General features: G+C 51.6%; 2 protein-coding genes across 2 annotated transcripts in view; both read right to left on the bottom strand.

Annotated features, from left to right (window-relative positions):
- Window positions 1–7,471, bottom strand: part of LOC140361257 (E3 ubiquitin-protein ligase CBL-like) — a 43,535-nt gene extending 36,064 nt beyond the window's left edge. Inside the window, exons 1-2 of the mRNA XM_072447005.1 lie at window positions 7,034–7,471; window positions 5,743–5,990 (exon numbers count right to left, since the gene is read on the bottom strand). Coding sequence (XP_072303106.1) covers window positions 5,743–5,990; window positions 7,034–7,180 — 395 coding nt within the window. The 5' untranslated portion in view covers window positions 7,181–7,471. The remainder of the gene's footprint in view (window positions 1–5,742; window positions 5,991–7,033) is intronic.
- Window positions 7,472–8,071: 600 nt separating this feature from the next.
- Window positions 8,072–14,314, bottom strand: alkbh4 (alkB homolog 4, lysine demthylase). The gene is made up of 3 exons (XM_072445597.1): window positions 14,204–14,314; window positions 11,704–11,889; window positions 8,072–8,683 (listed from the first exon to the last, which is right to left on the bottom strand). The coding sequence occupies exons 1-3, from the start codon at window positions 14,312–14,314 to the stop codon at window positions 8,180–8,182; spliced, it is 801 nt and encodes a 266-aa protein (XP_072301698.1). The 3' UTR covers window positions 8,072–8,179.
- Between the last annotated feature and the right edge of the window lie 3,536 nt (window positions 14,315–17,850).

The following is a 17,850-nucleotide window of genomic DNA, read 5'->3' as shown; positions in this document are numbered from 1 at the left end:
ATATATTTCATTTAAAAATCCGTAAACCAAGTGATAAAATAACTGCGGCCTAACTGAGGTAAAAAGTCAAGATTTAGTCCAAATATACATTTCATTTTCCCCCTGTAGATTATATTAGAAAAGAAGCACTTTGAGACAAAATCAGGTCACTGTATATTTAATGTGTACGAAAAATTGAAGAATCAGTTAAGCACAATTTTTTTTTGCTGCTGCTCTAAAGTTGTGCACGCGGCTGAAAATACATGCAAGGTCACGAGCTGGAATATTAGGAACACCTTTAGCTTTGATTACAGCATAAGTCCGCTGTGGGATCGTTTCTATAAGCTTCTGCAATATTTTCAGATGCATTTCCTCCAGTGTGTCATTGTTCCTCACACAGATCTTCAGTGTGTCATTGTTCCTCACACAGATCTTCAGTGTGTCATTGTTCCTCACACAGATCTTCAGTGTGTCGTTGTTCCTCACACAGATCTTCAGTGTGTCATTGTTCCTCACACAGATCTTCAGTGTGTCGTTGTTCCTCACACAGATCTTCAGTGTGTCATTGTTCCTCACACAGATCTTCAGTGTGTCATTGTTCCTCACACAGATCTTCAGTGTGTCATTGTTCCTCACACAGATCTTCAGTGTGTCATTGTTCCTCACACAGATCTTCAGTGTGTCATTGTTCCTCACACAGATCTTCAGTGTGTCATTGTTCCTCACACAGATCTTCAGTGTGTCATTGTTCCTCACACAGATCTTCAGTGTGTCATTGTTCCTCACACAGATCTTCAGTGTGTCATTGTTCCTCACACAGATCTTCAGTGTGTCATTGTTCCTCACACACATCTTCAGTGTGTCATTGTTCCTCACACAGATCTTCAGTGTGTCATTGTTCCTCACACAGATCTTCAGTGTGTCATTGTTCCTCACACAGATCTTCAGTGTGTCATTGTTCCTCACACAGATCTTCAGTGTGTCATTGTTCCTCACACAGATCTTCAGTGTGTCATTGTTCCTCACACACATCTTCAGTGTGTCATTGTTCCTCACACAGATCTTCAGTGTGTCATTGTTCCTCACACAGATCTTCAGTGTGTCATTGTTCCTCACACAGATCTTCAGTGTGTTATTGTTCCTCACACACATCTTCAGCGTGTCGTTGTTCCTCACACAGATCTTCAGTGTGTCATTGTTCCTCACACAGATCTTCAGTGTGTTATTGTTCCTCACACACATCTTCAGCGTGTCGTTGTTCCTCACACAGATCTTCAGTGTGTCATTGTTCCTCACACAGATCTTCAGTGTGTTATTGTTCCTCACACACATCTTCAGCGTGTCGTTGTTCCTCCAGCTCGTCCCAAACACTCTCTGGGGTTCAGATCTGGAGTACAGTACTTTGTGCTTCTCTGCAGATGTTTTCTCTGCTTGATGCCAATAATTTGACCCTTCTCAAACACACTGACATCTTTTCCATGACCACGGGATTTGTCTTCATGGTTGATTCTGAAATAAGCCACTCACTGCATCAGTTGGACCTGCAGCAGTTCTCCAGTAGGGCAACTGTGTTTGTTTTGTTCAATCCCAGTGGGCACTTGTTTTGTAGAGACATTCTAATCCACACCACATTTTCTCCTCAAAGTGCAGCCCTCTTTGCCACTATTCCCCTAATACATCTGTAAATACAAGACTGTTCTTGTACAAGCAGCAGAACAACAGTGATTGGGTCAGCCCATTGTTTCACAACTAATCAGTTATTTATAGACATCAAACATCAAAAATGTAAAACTGAAAAAAAAAAAAAAAAACGTGTGCATTTTTTGTCACTTTCTTTGTCACTAAATCTTTCATGATGATACAATACATGGCTCATAATAGGGTTGTGTTCAAAATATCGATTGTGCTCCTGCAGAAACTCAGTGAGAAAGCGGACAAAAGAACAACTCATCCAATGTGTGCATCTACTGTCTCTCAGCGCAAGACAATAAACTTGGCTTTGGGATAGACTGCCACTGCCTCCAAGATTGACTCGCAATGGGCACCCCTGTAATAGACCTTACTGGGAGGTGTGATCCCTCTGTAGTTGGAACACACCCTTCCCCTTTCTTGAACAGAGGGACCACCACCCCGGTCCCCGACCACTACGATGTTGCAGAGATGTGTCAGCCAAGACAGTCTCATCCACCCCTAGAGCCACTGAGGAATTCGCCAACAACATCAGTAACTCCAGCTTGTGTGATGGAAGATGGCCGAATCCTCAGTCTCTGCTTCCTCTTCAGAAGACGTGACAGTGGGATTAAGGAGGTCCTCAAAGTCCTTCCACCGTCCGACCACATCCCCAGTTGAGGTCAGCAGGTCTCCACCCGCACTGTAAACAGTGTTGGTGAAGCACTGCTTCTCCCTCATGAGGCGCCGGACGGTTTGCCAGAATGTCCTCCTCCATGGCCTCCCCGAACTACTCCCAGGCCCGGGTTTTTGCCTCTGCAACAGCACAAGCTGCGGTGCACTTGACCCGCTAAAAGAGGCCAGATGAGACCTCCTTCTTTAGCCTTACTTCCAGTGAGCGTGCTTTATGAAACCCAAATGACAACAAGTCTACTTGGCATTTGAGTCTTGCTTAGAAAGTAAATCCGTTTTATGAAACAGGCCAATGAATGTTAAAACTTGGATTTTATTGATCCGCAAGGAATGTTGAAACAATTAAACTCCCCCATTTAAACAATTCAAGCTACTGGGCTGACATATTGGAGCCTTCTGGCAGTTATCTTTTTACTTAAGTGTGAAACTTCCTAGAATCAAATGTAAGTGTTTGTTTATGACCTTTATAAAAAAAGGTCTTGAATGGTTCTGAATGCTTGAAGACTCGCGTGGTGTGAGTGACGCGAGTAAAGAGGAAGTGAATGTGATTACACCAGTCCCATCCTGCAGAGCTGACGGTTTCTCAGACCGGACCAGAGAGGGAAGCAGGCACTGGTGCTCAGAGACAGAAGGTCACACTAGGGCAGGAGAAGCAGGCACTGGTGCTCAGAGACAGAAGGTCACACTAGGGCAGGAGAAGCAGGCACTGGTGCTCAGAGACAGAAGGTCACACTAGGGCAGGAGAAGCAGGCACTGGTGCTCAGAGACAGAAGGTCACACTAGGGCAGGAGAAGCAGGCACTGGTGCTCAGAGACAGAAGGTCACACTAGGGCAGGAGAAGCAGGCACTGGTGCTCAGAGACCAGGGGTCTCACTACAAGGATGCAGGGATGCCATTCCTAACATGATAAATCAAAATAGCCCGCAATCCGATTTTACATGGGGGGGGAAATAAACCATCCCTAAAACTAGGGATGTGTACCGTTCCGCAGGACCGGATCCGGACTTGTAAAAACGTTTCGGTTCAGGTCCAAAAAAGACGAAAACCCGGTGAGTCGTTCTGGACTCATTAAAAATCTACCACTCACATTCTATATCCTTTACGTTCTAGAATCTAAACCATCTTAAACCTTCCATAGATCGCGAAATTTGCGCTAGAAAAGACGTAAACACTGACATCGCCGTCAATGGCGCCCGGAGCATCAGCGACGCACGCGTCTTCCCCGCGGCAGAAGTTGAAGCCGGCGCAATGAGTTTAAAGACGCGAGAGACCGAACCTTCGGGAAGATCGCTGGATTAATTGAAGCGTTTGAAGCCGCCGTGTGCGTCGCCGCTTGTGCCACTCCGTGAGTTAGTTTAAGACGCTTGTTAAAGGAGCGGGTTGTGCTTTGGTTTGGGTGTAAATATTGTAACTTCTTGCTCAGGTCAGTAATGCTGGTTTAGTGCTCACAAGTTGTCACTTTATTTCTTGAACAGAGTTGGTTACTGTTGGCCGTAACCATGGCGATGGAACAGGAACATCAAAAACTACCTCGTCTCCTGAGCCGCTCTTAGCTCCGCCCCAGAGACCGCGCACGCGCACTAGAGACTAGGGTCGCTACAATATGAATAAAATAACTTATGTTGTGGTGTAGCATTTATTTAGGTGGGTTAATGTGCAATATACATATTTATACATCTAAGTAAATACTAAGTCAAAGTAATATTGTTTAATTGCTGGATTCATTCATTGGAGCTTATATTTTGTAATAGTATTTGTATTCTACAGTTGTTAAATATGGTCTTGTGTTTAATGCTGTTAATATGATGTATTGTGTGTAGGTTCAAATATTTTCATATTCTATTTTTGATACTGCTAAATTGATTGATTTATAGTGGTTCTAGTTGACTGTTATGATAGTTTTTCAAGGTTTTTACATAACTATGATGCCAATGGATCTGCAAAATTAAAGAGTGGAAATGTATCTAAAGCATTAAACTTCAAGTGTGGGAACAGCCCAGTCAAACCAGTAACACACTTACAAACAGTGTCAGCTGAAACAGCTACTCCAATACTAATACTCAACATGCTCTTGTTCAGAAGTTGTTCCTCTAGTAAAACACATGAATGTGTGTTAGCTCGTAGCTCGTAGCTCGTAGCTTGTGATTTGTAAGTTGTAACTTCTGTTAATAAACAGTGAATAAACCAGACAAATTGAGTTTATTTCAATCTGCAGTTAAGCCTTGTGTTTGATAGTCGTCCTTGTTCAAGTGTCTTCAACTTAATTTAGCGAAGTAGCTTGTGTTACGCTGTTATAACATTATGTAAATATGGCATGAGTTCAGCCGGACTCATTAGGTCCAGACCTGAACCTAAACCTCTGGATTCGAATCCGGACTTGAACCTGAACGTGGGTTTAGGTCTGCATCACTACCTAAGACCCATCTTCATCCCACATTTTAAGTAGCGCCATCATTAAAATACTACTTCAAATAAAAAGTCTACCATTGTGTCAAAGTGTCCAGTTTACATTCAAAGTTTATGTGGACGCGTGTCTTGTGCAGCAAGCGTTTCTGCAGCTGAACTTTTTAGCGGCAGACGTGGCACAGCAACCAATCAGAGCGAGTCATCTCGACACCATCCCATTAAAAGATTCTGGGGCGAACACTGGAGACAGAAGATCAAACCAGGCTAGAGAGCTACAATAAAAGATACTAAAGAAAGTATATCATAACTTTAATTGGCTTTACCCTAAAATTGTTTATTATCTATTGCCTGGGACTACAGATGGAAACTAGCTAAACTACAGCTAATACTGGCAGATTTACAGATATGTTTATTAGGGTATTCACTAATAATAATGGTAGTAAAGCTAGCATCAGGCGTTTCTTGTCTAGAGTAAAGCCACTCGCTTTAAGATGAGAAAGAAAACGAGTGGAGCACTGCACTTCTAGTTTAGATGCACATCCCAAACTGTTTTATCATCCTTTTGTAAATGTGGTGCAGTCGCTGTAATCTACAGCTGTAACTCACAGCCTCTTCCAGAGGATCTACACTCTATCATTTTATTTTGGAAAATAATTCCTTTCGAACTCAAATAATAGCGATACTTTGAGGACTGGGCTTCATTTAGAGTGGAAAGAAAATACAATAAGTACATGGATGAGAACTCAGTACACAATCACTGTGTCAGTAATTCAATCTGCTGTGCTCTGCTTTATTGTCTCACCAATGTTTTATAGTTACAATATCGTAGGTGTAACAGTTGTCATGTCACTTCCAGAAAAATCAAACCTGATAAACCGGATTACTGAAACTAGTGTATATGACGCAAAATACAGCTCCAGATATGTTTAACGAGGGAAAATATGGTTAAAAACTAAATTTTGCATAATATGTGTAAGGAACACAGTGTCCACTTGCCTGGGCTGGGAGTTCTCCTCGTACATGCGCTCCTTGGCCTCCTTGAACAAGCCCATGGTCTGTTTGGTCTTGTTGGTCAGGTTGTCCATGAAGACTCTGAAGTACTCATTGTCCCCCAGCACGTCCATCTTGCCCTCATAGCGGGACAGGACAGTGCGCAGGTGCTGATAGGTATCGGGCAGCAGGTCCAGGATGTACGGAGGACTGTTCTTCAGAGCAACCTTAGGGTTCTGACAAAGACGCACCACCTGGGAACAAGGAGGGGACGAGGAAGCAGTGAGGAGGCAGTGAGGAGGCAATGAGGAGGCAGTGAGGAGGCAGTGAGGAGGCAGTGAGGCGGTAACGAAGAGCTGACAGGAGGCAACGAGGAGACAGCAAGGAGGTGACAAGGAGGCAGCGAGGTGGCAGCGAGGAGGGGACAAGGAGGCAGCGAGGAGGCAGCTAGGAGACAGCGAGGAGGGGACAATGAGGCAGTGAGGAGGTAACGAGGAGGCAAAAAGGAAGCAGCGAGGAGACAGCGAGGAGGGGACAAGGAGGCAATGAGGAGGCAGTGAGGACGTAACGAGGAGCCGACGAGGAAGTAGTAAAGAGGAAACAAGGAGGCAGCGAGGAGACGGTGAGGAAGGGACAAGGAGGCAATGAGGAGGCAGTGAGGACGTAACGAGGAGCCGACGAGGAAGTAGTGAAGAGGAAACAAGGAGGCAGCGAGGAGACAGTGAGGAAGGGACAAGGAGGCAATGAGGAGGCAGTGAGGACGTAACGAGGAGCCGACGAGGTAGTGAAGACAGGAGGGGCAAGAGAGGAGAGACAGGAGGGGCGAGACAGGAGGGGAGACAGGAGGGGCGAGACATACATCCATGGGCGAGACAAGAGGGGTGAGACAGAAGAGACAGCAGAAGAGAGACAGCAGAAGAGAGACAGGAGAGGAGAGACAGGAGAGGAGAGACAGGAGACAGGAGAGACAGGAGAGGAGAGACAGGAGAGGAGAGACAGGAGAGGAGAGACAGGAGGGGCGAGACAGAAGAGACAGCAGAAGAGAGACAGCAGAAGAGACAGCAGAAGAGAGACAGCAGGGGTGAGACAGGAGGGGAGAGACAGGAGGGGCGAGACAGGAGGGGCGAGACAGGAGGGGCGAGACAGAAGAGACAGCAGAAGAGAGACAGCAGGGGTGAGACAGGAGGGGAGAGACAGGAGAGGAGAGACAGGAGGGGTGACAGACGCAGACAGAATAGTCCTGGACTGAAGTGCGGGGACATATGTCTCAATTGCACAGGTCCTACATGGAGCTCACCTTGTCCATGAGCTTCCAGCATTTCTCCACCATCTTCTTGTCGACCACCGCGGGCTGGTGCAGCTGCTGCGGCTGCTGCTGCTGCGGCTGAAAGGCGTCCTTCATCAGCCCGATCAGTCCGGCGCCTCTCCGCGGGTTTCCGGCCATAGCAGCAGTCGGATACCAAGAGGAGCCCCGGTGCTCAGCTCACACAACCGCAAACTGCTCTCGTGCGGAGTCTGGCGGAGCAGCTGCGGAGGAAAAGCGATTTCGGAGTCTCGTCACGTACATCAACAAAACAATATCAGCCTGTGCTCGAGCCCACAAGCTAACGGGCTACCGGGGAGGAGCACCGGGGAGGCGGCTGGCGGAGCTCGTGTCACGGCGAACACCTCCGGGCTGTAGCGCTCCTTCTCCACCACAGAGGCCGTAGAGCCCGCACAAGAGCCCGCACAAGAGCCCGCACAAGAGCCCGCACAAGAGCCCGCACAAGAGCCCGCACAAGAGCCCGCACAAGAGCCCGCACCAGGCCGGCTAATCCCGTGGCCAGGCAGCCTCCGCCTGCGCTGTCTCCATGGGCAGAGCACCGAGCACCGAGCAGCAGACTCACGCTAACGACACCAACCGGACATCCGCCCGAGGCCCGAGCCCCGTCACAATAAAAGCTGCTCCAGAGCCCAAAGCCCGTTACTGCAGCGTCATAGGGCCGTCCTCGTCATAGTACTGTCAGAATGAATACTTCAATCAGCCTAAGCCGCAACAACTATGGTTGATATTTTTATTCATTCCCAAATATTATACAATATTATAAATGTTATAAATATAAATAGTATAAAATATTATAAATGTAAAATAAATGTACAAGCAACAGGGCCTTAAAAGTGTATTTTTTGCATGGGGTAAAAACAATGCAGCCTGAAGCATTTCTCTAGAAGCATGTCTATTCCAAAGTCTATGAAGTAAACGTGCATTCAGAGCTCACCCGTGTGCCTGGGCTCCCTTCTGAAAGGATTTAGATATGGAGATATTAGAGCGGGGCCAGAGATGAAGACACAGAAGTATAAAAATAAATAGCTTCATTTATTATGAAAGAATGCAGTGCCTGTACAAACAGCACATATGCATGCAAGCGCTGGTGCTTCAGTCCATCATGTGTCCCAGTGTGTGCTATGGTGGAGCTCCAGTGAAAGTGAGGGCCGTGTGCAGCAGCTGAGAGCCCAGCTCAGCCCGAGCTCCTCCAGGCAGGAACTCTGCAGACAGCTCCCTGAAGGTGCTGCACACACGGCGCTGGCTGATGTGTGCTCGCTGGATGGAGTGTTTCCAGGTGTGCCGGGCCGGGCCGGACAGGACCAACAGAGACCTGCGGGACAGAGGCACAGCCACCTGCAGCTCTGCCTCCTCCTGCTGGAGCGACAGGGTGAGGGTGGTGTCTGACAGCATGTTCACAGTGACCAGGCGCTCTCCCCACAGCCACGTGTCGTCCAGGTGAGGCTCGATGTGTGCCCCGCGCTCAGGCCTGTAGTCTAGGTTACACTGCTCCACAGGTGCAAAGTCTTTTAGGGTCTGCTCCTGCTGCATCCGCTCCACCAGCCAGCGGCTCAGAGCGGGCAGCCCATTGAAGAGTCCCACACGCACCTTCTTCTTCTTAAAGTTCACCTTGGGCCCAAAGTCCTGCAACAGCATGAGGACATGCAGCTGTTCAAAGTGAAGAGAACAGAACCCCCGGCCTCATTCAGAGGAGCAGCACCATTACTACAGTTTCCACCATTTCAAAGCCTAAATGGGGAAAGAGACGCGGCGGGGAAGACGCAGTATTCATGCAGTGTCGACAGTAGAAATCTGAGCTAGCGGCAGTGAGGGGGCAGTGAGGGGGCAGTGATGGGGCAGTGACGGGGCAGTGAGGGGGCAGTGAGGGGGCAGTGAGGGGGCAGTGACGGGGCAGTGACGGGGCAGTGACGGGGCAGTGAGGGGGCAGTGAGGGGGCAGTGAGGGGGCAGTGAGGGGGCAGTGACGGAGCAGTGAGGGGGCAGTGAGGGGGCAGTGAGGGGGCAGTGAGGGGGCAGGGACGGGACAGTGAGGGGGCAGTGAGGGGGCAGTGACGGGGCAGTGACGGGGCAGTGACGGGGCAGTGACGGGACGTGAGGGGGCAGTGACGGGGGCAGTGAGGGGCCAGTGACGGGGCAGTGAGGGGCCAGTGACGGGGCAGTGAGGGGGCAGTGAGGGGCCAGTGACGGGGCAGTGAGGGGGCAGTGAGGGGGCAGTGAGGGGGCAGTGAGGGGACAGTGAGGGGACAGTGAGGGGACAGTGACGGGGCAGTGAGGGGGCAGTGAGGGGACAGTGAGGGGACAGTGAGGGGACAGTGAGGGGACAGTGACGGGGCAGTGAGGGGGCAGTGATGGGGCAGTGATGGGGCAGTGAGGGGGCAGTGAGGGGGCAGTGACGGGGCAGTGAGGGGGCAGTGACGGGGCAGTGACGGGGCAGTGAGGGGGCAGTGACGGGGCAGTGACGGGGCAGTGAGGGGGCAGTGAGGGGGCAGTGAGGGGGCAGGGACGGGACAGTGAGGGGGCAGTGACGGGGCAGTGACGGGACGTGAGGGGGCAGTGACGGGGGCAGTGACGGGGCAGTGACGGGGCAGTGAGGGGGCAGTGAGGGGGCAGTGAGGGGGCAGTGAGGGGACAGTGACGGGGCAGTGATGGGGCAGTGACGGGGCAGTGAGGGGACAGTGACGGGGCAGTGACGGGGCAGTGAGGGGGCAGTGACGGGGCAGTGAGGGGGCAGTGAGGGGGCAGTGAGGGGGCAGGGACGGGGCAGTGAGGGGGCAGTGAGGGGGGCAGTGAGGGGGCCGTGAGGGGGCAGTGACGGGGGCAGTGACGGGGCAGTGACGGGGCAGTGACGGGGCAGTGAGGGGGCAGTGACGGGGCAGTGACGGGGCAGTGAGGGGGCAGTGAGGGGGCAGTGACGGGGCAGTGATGGGGCAGTGACGGGGCAGTGAGGGGGCAGTGAGGGGGCAGTGACGGGGCAGTGAGGGGGCAGTGAGGGGGCAGTGATGGGGCAGTGATGGGGCAGTGAGGGGGCAGTGAGGGGGCAGTGACGGGGCAGTGAGGGGGCAGTGACGGGGCAGTGAGGGGGCAGTGACGGGGCAGTGAGGGGGCAGTGAGGGGGCAGTGAGGGGGCAGTGAGGGGGCAGGGACGGGACAGTGAGGGGGCAGTGAGGGGGCAGTGACGGGGCAGTGACGGGGCAGTGACGGGACGTGAGGGGGCAGTGACGGGGCAGTGAGGGGGCAGTGAGGGGGCAGTGAGGAGACAGTGAGCGGACAGTGAGGGGGCAGTGACGGGGCAGTGAGGGGGCAGTGATGGGGCAGTGAGGGGGCAGTGATGGGGCAGTGACGGGGCAGTGAGGGGGCAGTGAGGGGACAGTGAGGGGACAGTGACGGGGCAGTGAGGGGGCAGTGAGGGGGCAGTGACGGGGCAGTGAGGGGGCAGTGAGGGGGCAGTGAGGGGGCAGTGACGGGGCAGTGAGGGGGCAGTGAGGGGGCAGTGAGGGGGCAGTGAGGGGGCAGTGAGGGGGCAGTGAGGGGGCAGGGACGGGACAGTGAGGGGGCAGTGAGGGGGCAGTGAGGGGGCAGTGACGGGACGTGAGGGGGCAGTGACGGGGGCAGTGACGGGGCAGTGACGGGACGTGAGGGGGCAGTGACGGGGGCAGTGACGGAGGCAGTGACGGGGCAGTGAGGGGGCAGTGACGGGGCAGTGAGGGGGCAGTGAGGGGGCAGTGACGGGGCAGTGAGGGGGCAGTGAGGGGGCAGTGACGGGGCAGTGAGGGGGCAGTGACGGGGCAGTGAGGGGGCAGTGAGGGGGCAGTGACGGGGCAGTGAGGGGGCAGTGACGGGGCAGTGAGGGGGCAGTGAGGGGGGCAGTGAGGGGGGCAGTGAGGGGGGCAGTGAGGGGGCAGTGAGGGGGCAGTGAGGGGGCAGTGACGGGGCAGTGAGGGGGCAGTGAGGGGGGCAGTGAGGGGGGCAGTGAGGGGGCAGTGAGGGGGCAGTGAGGGGGCAGTGAGGGGGCAGTGAGGGGGCAGTGAGGGGGCAGTGACGGGGCAGTGAGGGGGGCAGTGAGGGGGGCAGTGAGGGGGGCAGTGAGGGGGCAGTGAGGGGGGCAGTGAGGGGGCAGTGAGGGGGGCAGTGAGGGGGGCAGTGAGGGGGGCAGTGAGGGGGGCAGTGAGGGGGCAGTGAGGGGGCAGTGAGGGTAACTGCACATGGATGTCTGACACTGACACATACAATAGGTCCCAATGATTTCAAGAGCTCAAGGTGGCAGACGAGAAAAGAAACTTCATTGCTTCACGGACTACAAAGCATGATGGGAATGCAGTGCTGTGTGATGTGAGGACAGCGTACTGACAGCTGATTGGGCCTGAGCTGTTTAGATCCGAAACGCCCCAATAGAAACATGTCGCCTGCAGTTCTGCACCGTAACCACCAGGATGGTTCAAATGAGACAAAAGGCCGTTCTACAACACAGCCAGCGGAATTAATATATGATTTGAAGGAGTAAAGGTCATTTTCTACATAGAGATCAAGCATAAACCTCTCTTTTGAGCTCATTATTTTTGGCTGCAGTGATGTGTGTGTGAGGGAGCATTCAGTTTCATTTAGAGAGACCCGTCCTTTCACGGGACAAACTTGGGTCCCACTGACCTGCTTCCTGCGGCCGGACTGAGACAGGGTCCATGTGCTCTGATCCATGTGTGAGACCAGCTCCTCCTCCTCCTCGGCTGTTATGAAGTTCTCCCACAGGAACACTCCAGGGAGAATGAACGAGGCCTCTCCATCTCTGCACACGGCACGTTTCTCTTCAGCGTCAAACACAAAATGATGTACAGCCTGTAGAAGCACATGAACCAACAACATGATCAAAGCCCCAAATGACATCAGCAGCTGCAGGACAGATCAACCACACAAGCGCCACTCTTTCATCCTCATTTCTTTTTCTTTATAAATCCAGGCTTGGGAGTACAACGTCTTTTCTCTTCAAGCTCGTTGTCTCCTGGTGGTGGGGTTTGAACCTCGCTGGCCCCTGTGAGGGGACCGCTCAGCCGTGGCTCTTGATAAGAAGCAGAGGCTTGTGTGTTCCATGTCAACTATAGCCATTCATATAAAACAGCTCAGGGTTTCAGTTTAATTCAGGAGAAAAAAGAGAAGTTCAGACTAGCGCTTTTGTCAAAGTGCATAAATCATCCAGACAAAATGTGAAGAAATAATATTTTGAAACTGTTCACAAAGAAGGGCAGTTTGGCCGAGGGAACTTTATAGTAACACGGGCGGCTTTGGTCAAGCTTTTAGGTTTGTGAAGCGGCCGCCACAGCAGAAAGATGAGATTAGCCTGGGATCTGAACAGGGACCATGTCTGGACAGGGACCATGTCTGGATAGGGACCATGTCTGGACAGGGACCATGTCTGGACAGGGACCATGTCTGGACAGGGACCATCTCTGGACAAGGACCATCTCTGGACAGGGACCATGTCTGGACAGGGACCATCTCTGGACAGTGACCATGTCTGGACAGGGACCATCTCTGGACAGGGACCATGTCTGGACAGACATGCGGTTTTACCCAGACCGTCACCCCGATTCTGGAGAGATTTTCTGTCTCGTGGCCAATTGTCTACAAAACGTGTTGGCCCAGCGGTTAGAGACGCGGACTCAGATGTGTAAAGTTCGACTCCCACTTTGGCACAATTTTTTTTCGGGTTTAAACATTAAGGTTTAGGGGTTAAGGTTAGGGTTAAGGTTAGGGGTTAGGGCTTAATATTATATATGTTTTCATTTATTTCAATAACAAATTACCATGATGACGATCAATAACAATGTTAGTGTTCGCAGAGACAGGAAGTCTAGTTTCTGGGCTCCAGAATCGAGGTGACGGTCTGTGTATAACTCCATGTCAGGACAGGGACCATGTCTGGACAGGGACCATGTTCTGGACAGGGACCATGTTCTGGACAGGGACCATGTCTGGACAGGAACCATGTCTGGACAGGGACCATGTTCTGGACAGGGACCATGTCTGGACAGGGACCATGTCTGGACAGGGACCATGTCTGGACAGGGACCAGGACAGGGACCATGTTCTGGACAGGGACCATGTTCTGGACAGGGACCATGTTCTGGACAGGGACCATGTTCTGGACAGGGACCATGTTCAGGACAGGGACCATGTCAGGACAGGGACCATGTCTGGACAGGGACCATGTCAGGACAGGGACCATGTCAGGACAGGGACCATGTCTGGACAGGGACCATGTCTGGACAGGAACCATGTCTGGACAGGGACCATGTTCTGGACAGGGACCATGTCTGGACAGGGACCATGTCTGGACAGGGACCATGTCAGGACAGGGACCATGTTCTGGACAGGGACCATGTTCTGGACAGGGACCATGTCAGGACAGGGACCATGTCTGGACAGGGACCATGTCAGGACAGGGACCATGTCTGGACAGGGACCATGTTCTGGACAGGGACCATGTCTGGACAGGGACCATGTTCTGGACAGGGACCATGTCTGGACAGGGACCATGTCTGGACAGGGACCATGTTCTGGACAGGGACCATGTCTGGACAGGGACCATGTTCTGGACAGGGACCATGTCTGGACAGGGACCATGTCTGGAAAGGGACCATGTCAGGACAGGGACCATGTCAGGACAGGGACCATGTCTGGACAGGGACCATGTTCTGGACAGGGACCATGTTCTGGACAGGGACCATGTTCTGGACAGGGACCATGTCAGGACAGGGACCATGTCAGGACAGGGACCATGTTCTGGACAGGGACCATGTTCTGGACAGGGACCATGTCAGGACAGGGACCATGTCAGGACAGGGACCATGTTCTGGACAGGGACCATGTTCTGGACAGGGACCATGTCAGGACAGGGACCATGTCAGGACAGGGACCATGTCAGGACAGGGACCATGTCAGGACAGGGACCATGTCTGGAGTGTGTAGTGAGTAGTGTGTTCATGTGAGCAGAACAAATCTTATATTCTTATTATACTGAACACAGGTGTAAACACGCGGATATGATTCATTCAAACACACTTGATATTCTTGGCCTCAGTACACTTCCATGTCCAGTAGATAGAAGTATTTTGAGGCGTCACGTGCAGGGGCCCCGGGTCGTGGAACTCACCTGCTCTTGTTGTTTGGCCCCGGTCAGATGTTTTTCACACAGGAGACAGCTTCTCACGCCTTTACACGCGCACGCCATGTCCGTGTTTACAGCGGCACCGGGGGCCGCCATGAGCTTCCGCTGCTGCGGCGCGCGCCTCTGAACACCGCCCCCTGGCGGCGCAGCGGACTAACGACTAACGCATGTCATCGTGGCTAAATGTAATATTCACAAAGATCAAATCTAAAACTTTATAAACCTTTTATTTTTTTGAATTAAATATATACATTGACCCACTAAAACATTTTAATAATAAAAACATGAAATACCTTGAACAGTTCCTTGTGTAAACCAGATTAAGCTAAACTACAATATTAAATATAACGCTATCAGTCATGTATTTATTTTCATTCCCCCTGTTCTTCTGTTCTGATTTATGCTTTATATTTATGAATTGCTTTCTGTAAAGTTGAATGTGGTTTCTGTAAACATAAGACCTTGTCATATTTATGTAAAAACAAAACATAAAGCATTATTGCTTGTTATTCGAGTGCATGTAATAACATCTTTGACAGATTATGGCTTTATTCCAAAAGCAAGTTACATGTGGACCAGAACAGATGGAGAGTGGTTTCAGTGCCACAAAAGGTACAGTTACTTTTCATATTGGCAAATTTGGAGATTGTTTTATTGCTGGGATCAATGTTGTGTGACATTTTGAAACGGATTTCGCTCATTTTATGTCTAATGCACAATTGGAATGGGACGTCCAAGTTTTTCTCCAATCGTTCAATATGAGCGTTCCAGAATGACTTTCATCAGATTATATTACTGAATGTTACTGTTTTTGTTATTACTTTCAGTGCATTTCCCCACTTTTAATGCAGATATAATATTCTTACATTTTTTATATTTTAGATGAGCTTTAGCTTTAGAAGTTAAACTCTGGAAGATTTTGCTTTAGGTATATTTTGAAATTCTTTATATTTTACAGTAAACTTTTTTATTTAAAAAATATATATCATAACTGTACAATTCACCTTGATCATTATAAATATCAGAAACGAATAATGATGTATCTGTCTATGTAAGCTTTTGTTTTTGGTAGTTTATTCCCAGTGTATTATTGTGTTGTTGTGGGGGAGAAACCTCTGAACCAGCAGGGGGCAGTAATGACACATTCGTGGATGTAAACTGCCATAAAACCTCACAAAGACGAAGTAGGAGAGATCGGATTGGCCCAATTGGCCCGGGTGTGGACACGTGGTACAGGCACGTGGTACTGGGAGGAAGCAGCTGGCGGGAAAGCGCAAAGCGGCGTGTGAGAACCATAGATCCTATAGATCCTATAGATCCTATAGAGCCTATAGAGCCTATAGATCCTATAGATCCTATAGAGCCTATAGAGCCTATAGAGCCTATAGATCCTATAGATCCTATAGATCCTATAGATCCTATAGAGCCTATAGATCCTATAGATCCTATAGATCCATGGTGAGAACCGAGACCCACACATAGATCTGTGTATCCCCGAGAAACAGCCCCTTGTTACGGACAGCCCCGCCGAAGAGCAGAGAGGAGCCGAGAGGAACCGGTATGTTGAGGTCACGGACTGTCTTTTTCTGTTGACATGGACACACACATCGAAACGTGATCGGTTGTGATTTTCAGTGAGATTAACTCAGAACGATCAGATGACTCCAAATTTAATCGAATGTAAGAGTTGAAGCAAAACTGTGATTTGAATGAAGAAACTGGGAGTAACATTTGACTTTCCTGAAGTCCACGATGTCCACTGTCTTCTGAGCGTTGGGACTCCAGGTTGTTACTGCTGCACCAGGACACCAGCACCAGGACACCAGCACCAGGACACCAGGACACTAGCACCAGGACACCAGCACCAGGACACTAGCACCAGGACACCAGCACCAGGACACTAGCACCAGGACACCAGCACCAGGACACTAGCACCAGGACACCAGCACCAGGACACTAGCACCAGGACACCAGCACCAGGACACCAGCACCAGGACACTAGCACCAGGACACCAGCACCAGGACACCAGCACCAGGACACTAGCACCAGGACACCAGCCGCTCCACCTCCTGTAACAGACTCATCCCCGTCCCAGATGAGCCCGATGAGGGTGGTGTCGTCATGATGATGCGGGTGGTGTCGTCATGGTGATGAGGGTGGTGTCGTCATGATGATGCGGGTGGTGTCGTCATGATGATGAGGGTGGTGTCGTCATGGTGATGAGGGTGGTGTCGTCATGATGATGAGGGTGGTGTCGTCATGGTGATGCGGGTGGTGTCGTCATGGTGATGCGGGTGGTGTCGTCATGATGATGAGGGTGGTGTCGTCATGGTGATGAGGGTGGTGTCGTCATGATGATGAGGGTGGTGTCGTCATGGTGATGCGGGTGGTGTCGTCATGGTGATGAGGGTGGTGTCGTCATGGTGATGCGGGTGGTGTCGTCATGATGATGAGGGTGGTGTCGTCATGGTGATGCGGGTGGTGTCGTCATGATGATGAGGGTGGTGTCGTCATGGTGATGCGGGTGGTGTCGTCATGATGATGAGGGTGGTGTCGTCATGGTGATGAGGGTGGTGTCGTCATGATGATGAGGGTGGTGTCGTCATGGTGATGCGGGTGGTGTCGTCATGGTGATGAGGGTGGTGTCGTCATGGTGATGAGGGTGGTGTCGTCATGGTGATGCGGGTGGTGTCGTCATGATGATGAGGGTGGTGTCGTCATGGTGATGCGGGTGGTGTCGTCATGGTGATGAGGGTGGTGTCGTCATGGTGATGCGGGTGGTGTTGTCATGGTGATGAGGGTGGTGTCGTCATGGTGATGCGGGTGGTGTCGTCATGGTGATGAGGGTGGTGTCGTCATGGTGATGCGGGTGGTGTTGTCATGGTGATGAGGGTGGTGTCGTCATGGTGATGCGGGTGGTGTTGTCATGGTGATGAGGGTGGTGTCGTCATGGTGATGCGGGTGGTGTCGTCATGGTGATGAGGGTGGTGTCGTCATGGCGATGAGGGTGGTGTCGTCATGGCGATGCGGGTGGTGTCGTCATGGTGATGAGGGTGGTGTGGTCATGGTGATGAGGGTGGTGTCGTCATGGTGATGCGGGTGGTGTCGTCATGGTGATGAGGGTGGTGTCGTCATGGTGATGAGGGTGGTGTCGTCATGGCGATGAGGGTGGTGTCGTCATGGCGATGAGGGTGGTGTCGTCATGGCGATGCGGGTGGTGTCGTCATGGTGAGGGTGGTCATGGTGATGAGGGTGGTGTCGTCATGGTGATGCGGGTGGTGTCGTCATGGTGATGAGGGTGGTGTCGTCATGGTGATGAGGGTGGTGTCGTCATGGTGATGCGGGTGGTGTCGTCATGGTGATGAGGGTGGTGTCGTCATGGTGATGCGGGTGGTGTCGTCATGGTGATGCGGGTGGTGTGGTCATGGTGATGCGGGTGGTGTCGTCATGATGATGAGGGTGGTGTCGTCATGGTGATGCGGGTGGTGTCGTCATGGTGATGCGGGTGGTGTCGTCATGGTGATGAGGGTGGTGTCGTCATGGTGATGCGGGTGGTGTCGTCATGGTGATGAGGGTGGTGTCGTCATGGTGATGCGGGTGGTGTCGTCATGGTGATGAGGGTGGTGTCGTC

This window comes from Eucyclogobius newberryi, unplaced genomic scaffold (genome assembly GCF_026437365.1).
Source record: "Eucyclogobius newberryi isolate DKJ021-1_F unplaced genomic scaffold, fEucNew1.0.hap1 SCAF_15, whole genome shotgun sequence".
Classification (NCBI taxonomy): Eukaryota; Metazoa; Chordata; class Actinopteri; order Gobiiformes; family Gobiidae; genus Eucyclogobius; species Eucyclogobius newberryi.
The sequence above is the reverse complement of the archived record's forward strand: the minus strand, read 5'-3'. Positions and strand labels throughout refer to the sequence as shown.

Coding starts and splice junctions, on each gene's coding strand:
- alkbh4 (XM_072445597.1), bottom strand. CDS start 14,314: ATGGCGGCCCCCGGTGCCGCTGTAAACACGGACATGGCGTGCGCGTGT. Junction 11,890..14,203: donor GGGCCAAACAACAAGAGCAG/GTGAGTTCCACG, acceptor GTGCTTCTACAG/GCTGTACATCATTTTGTGTT. Junction 8,684..11,703: donor AGTCCGGCCGCAGGAAGCAG/GTCAGTGGGACC, acceptor ATGCTGTTGCAG/GACTTTGGGCCCAAGGTGAA.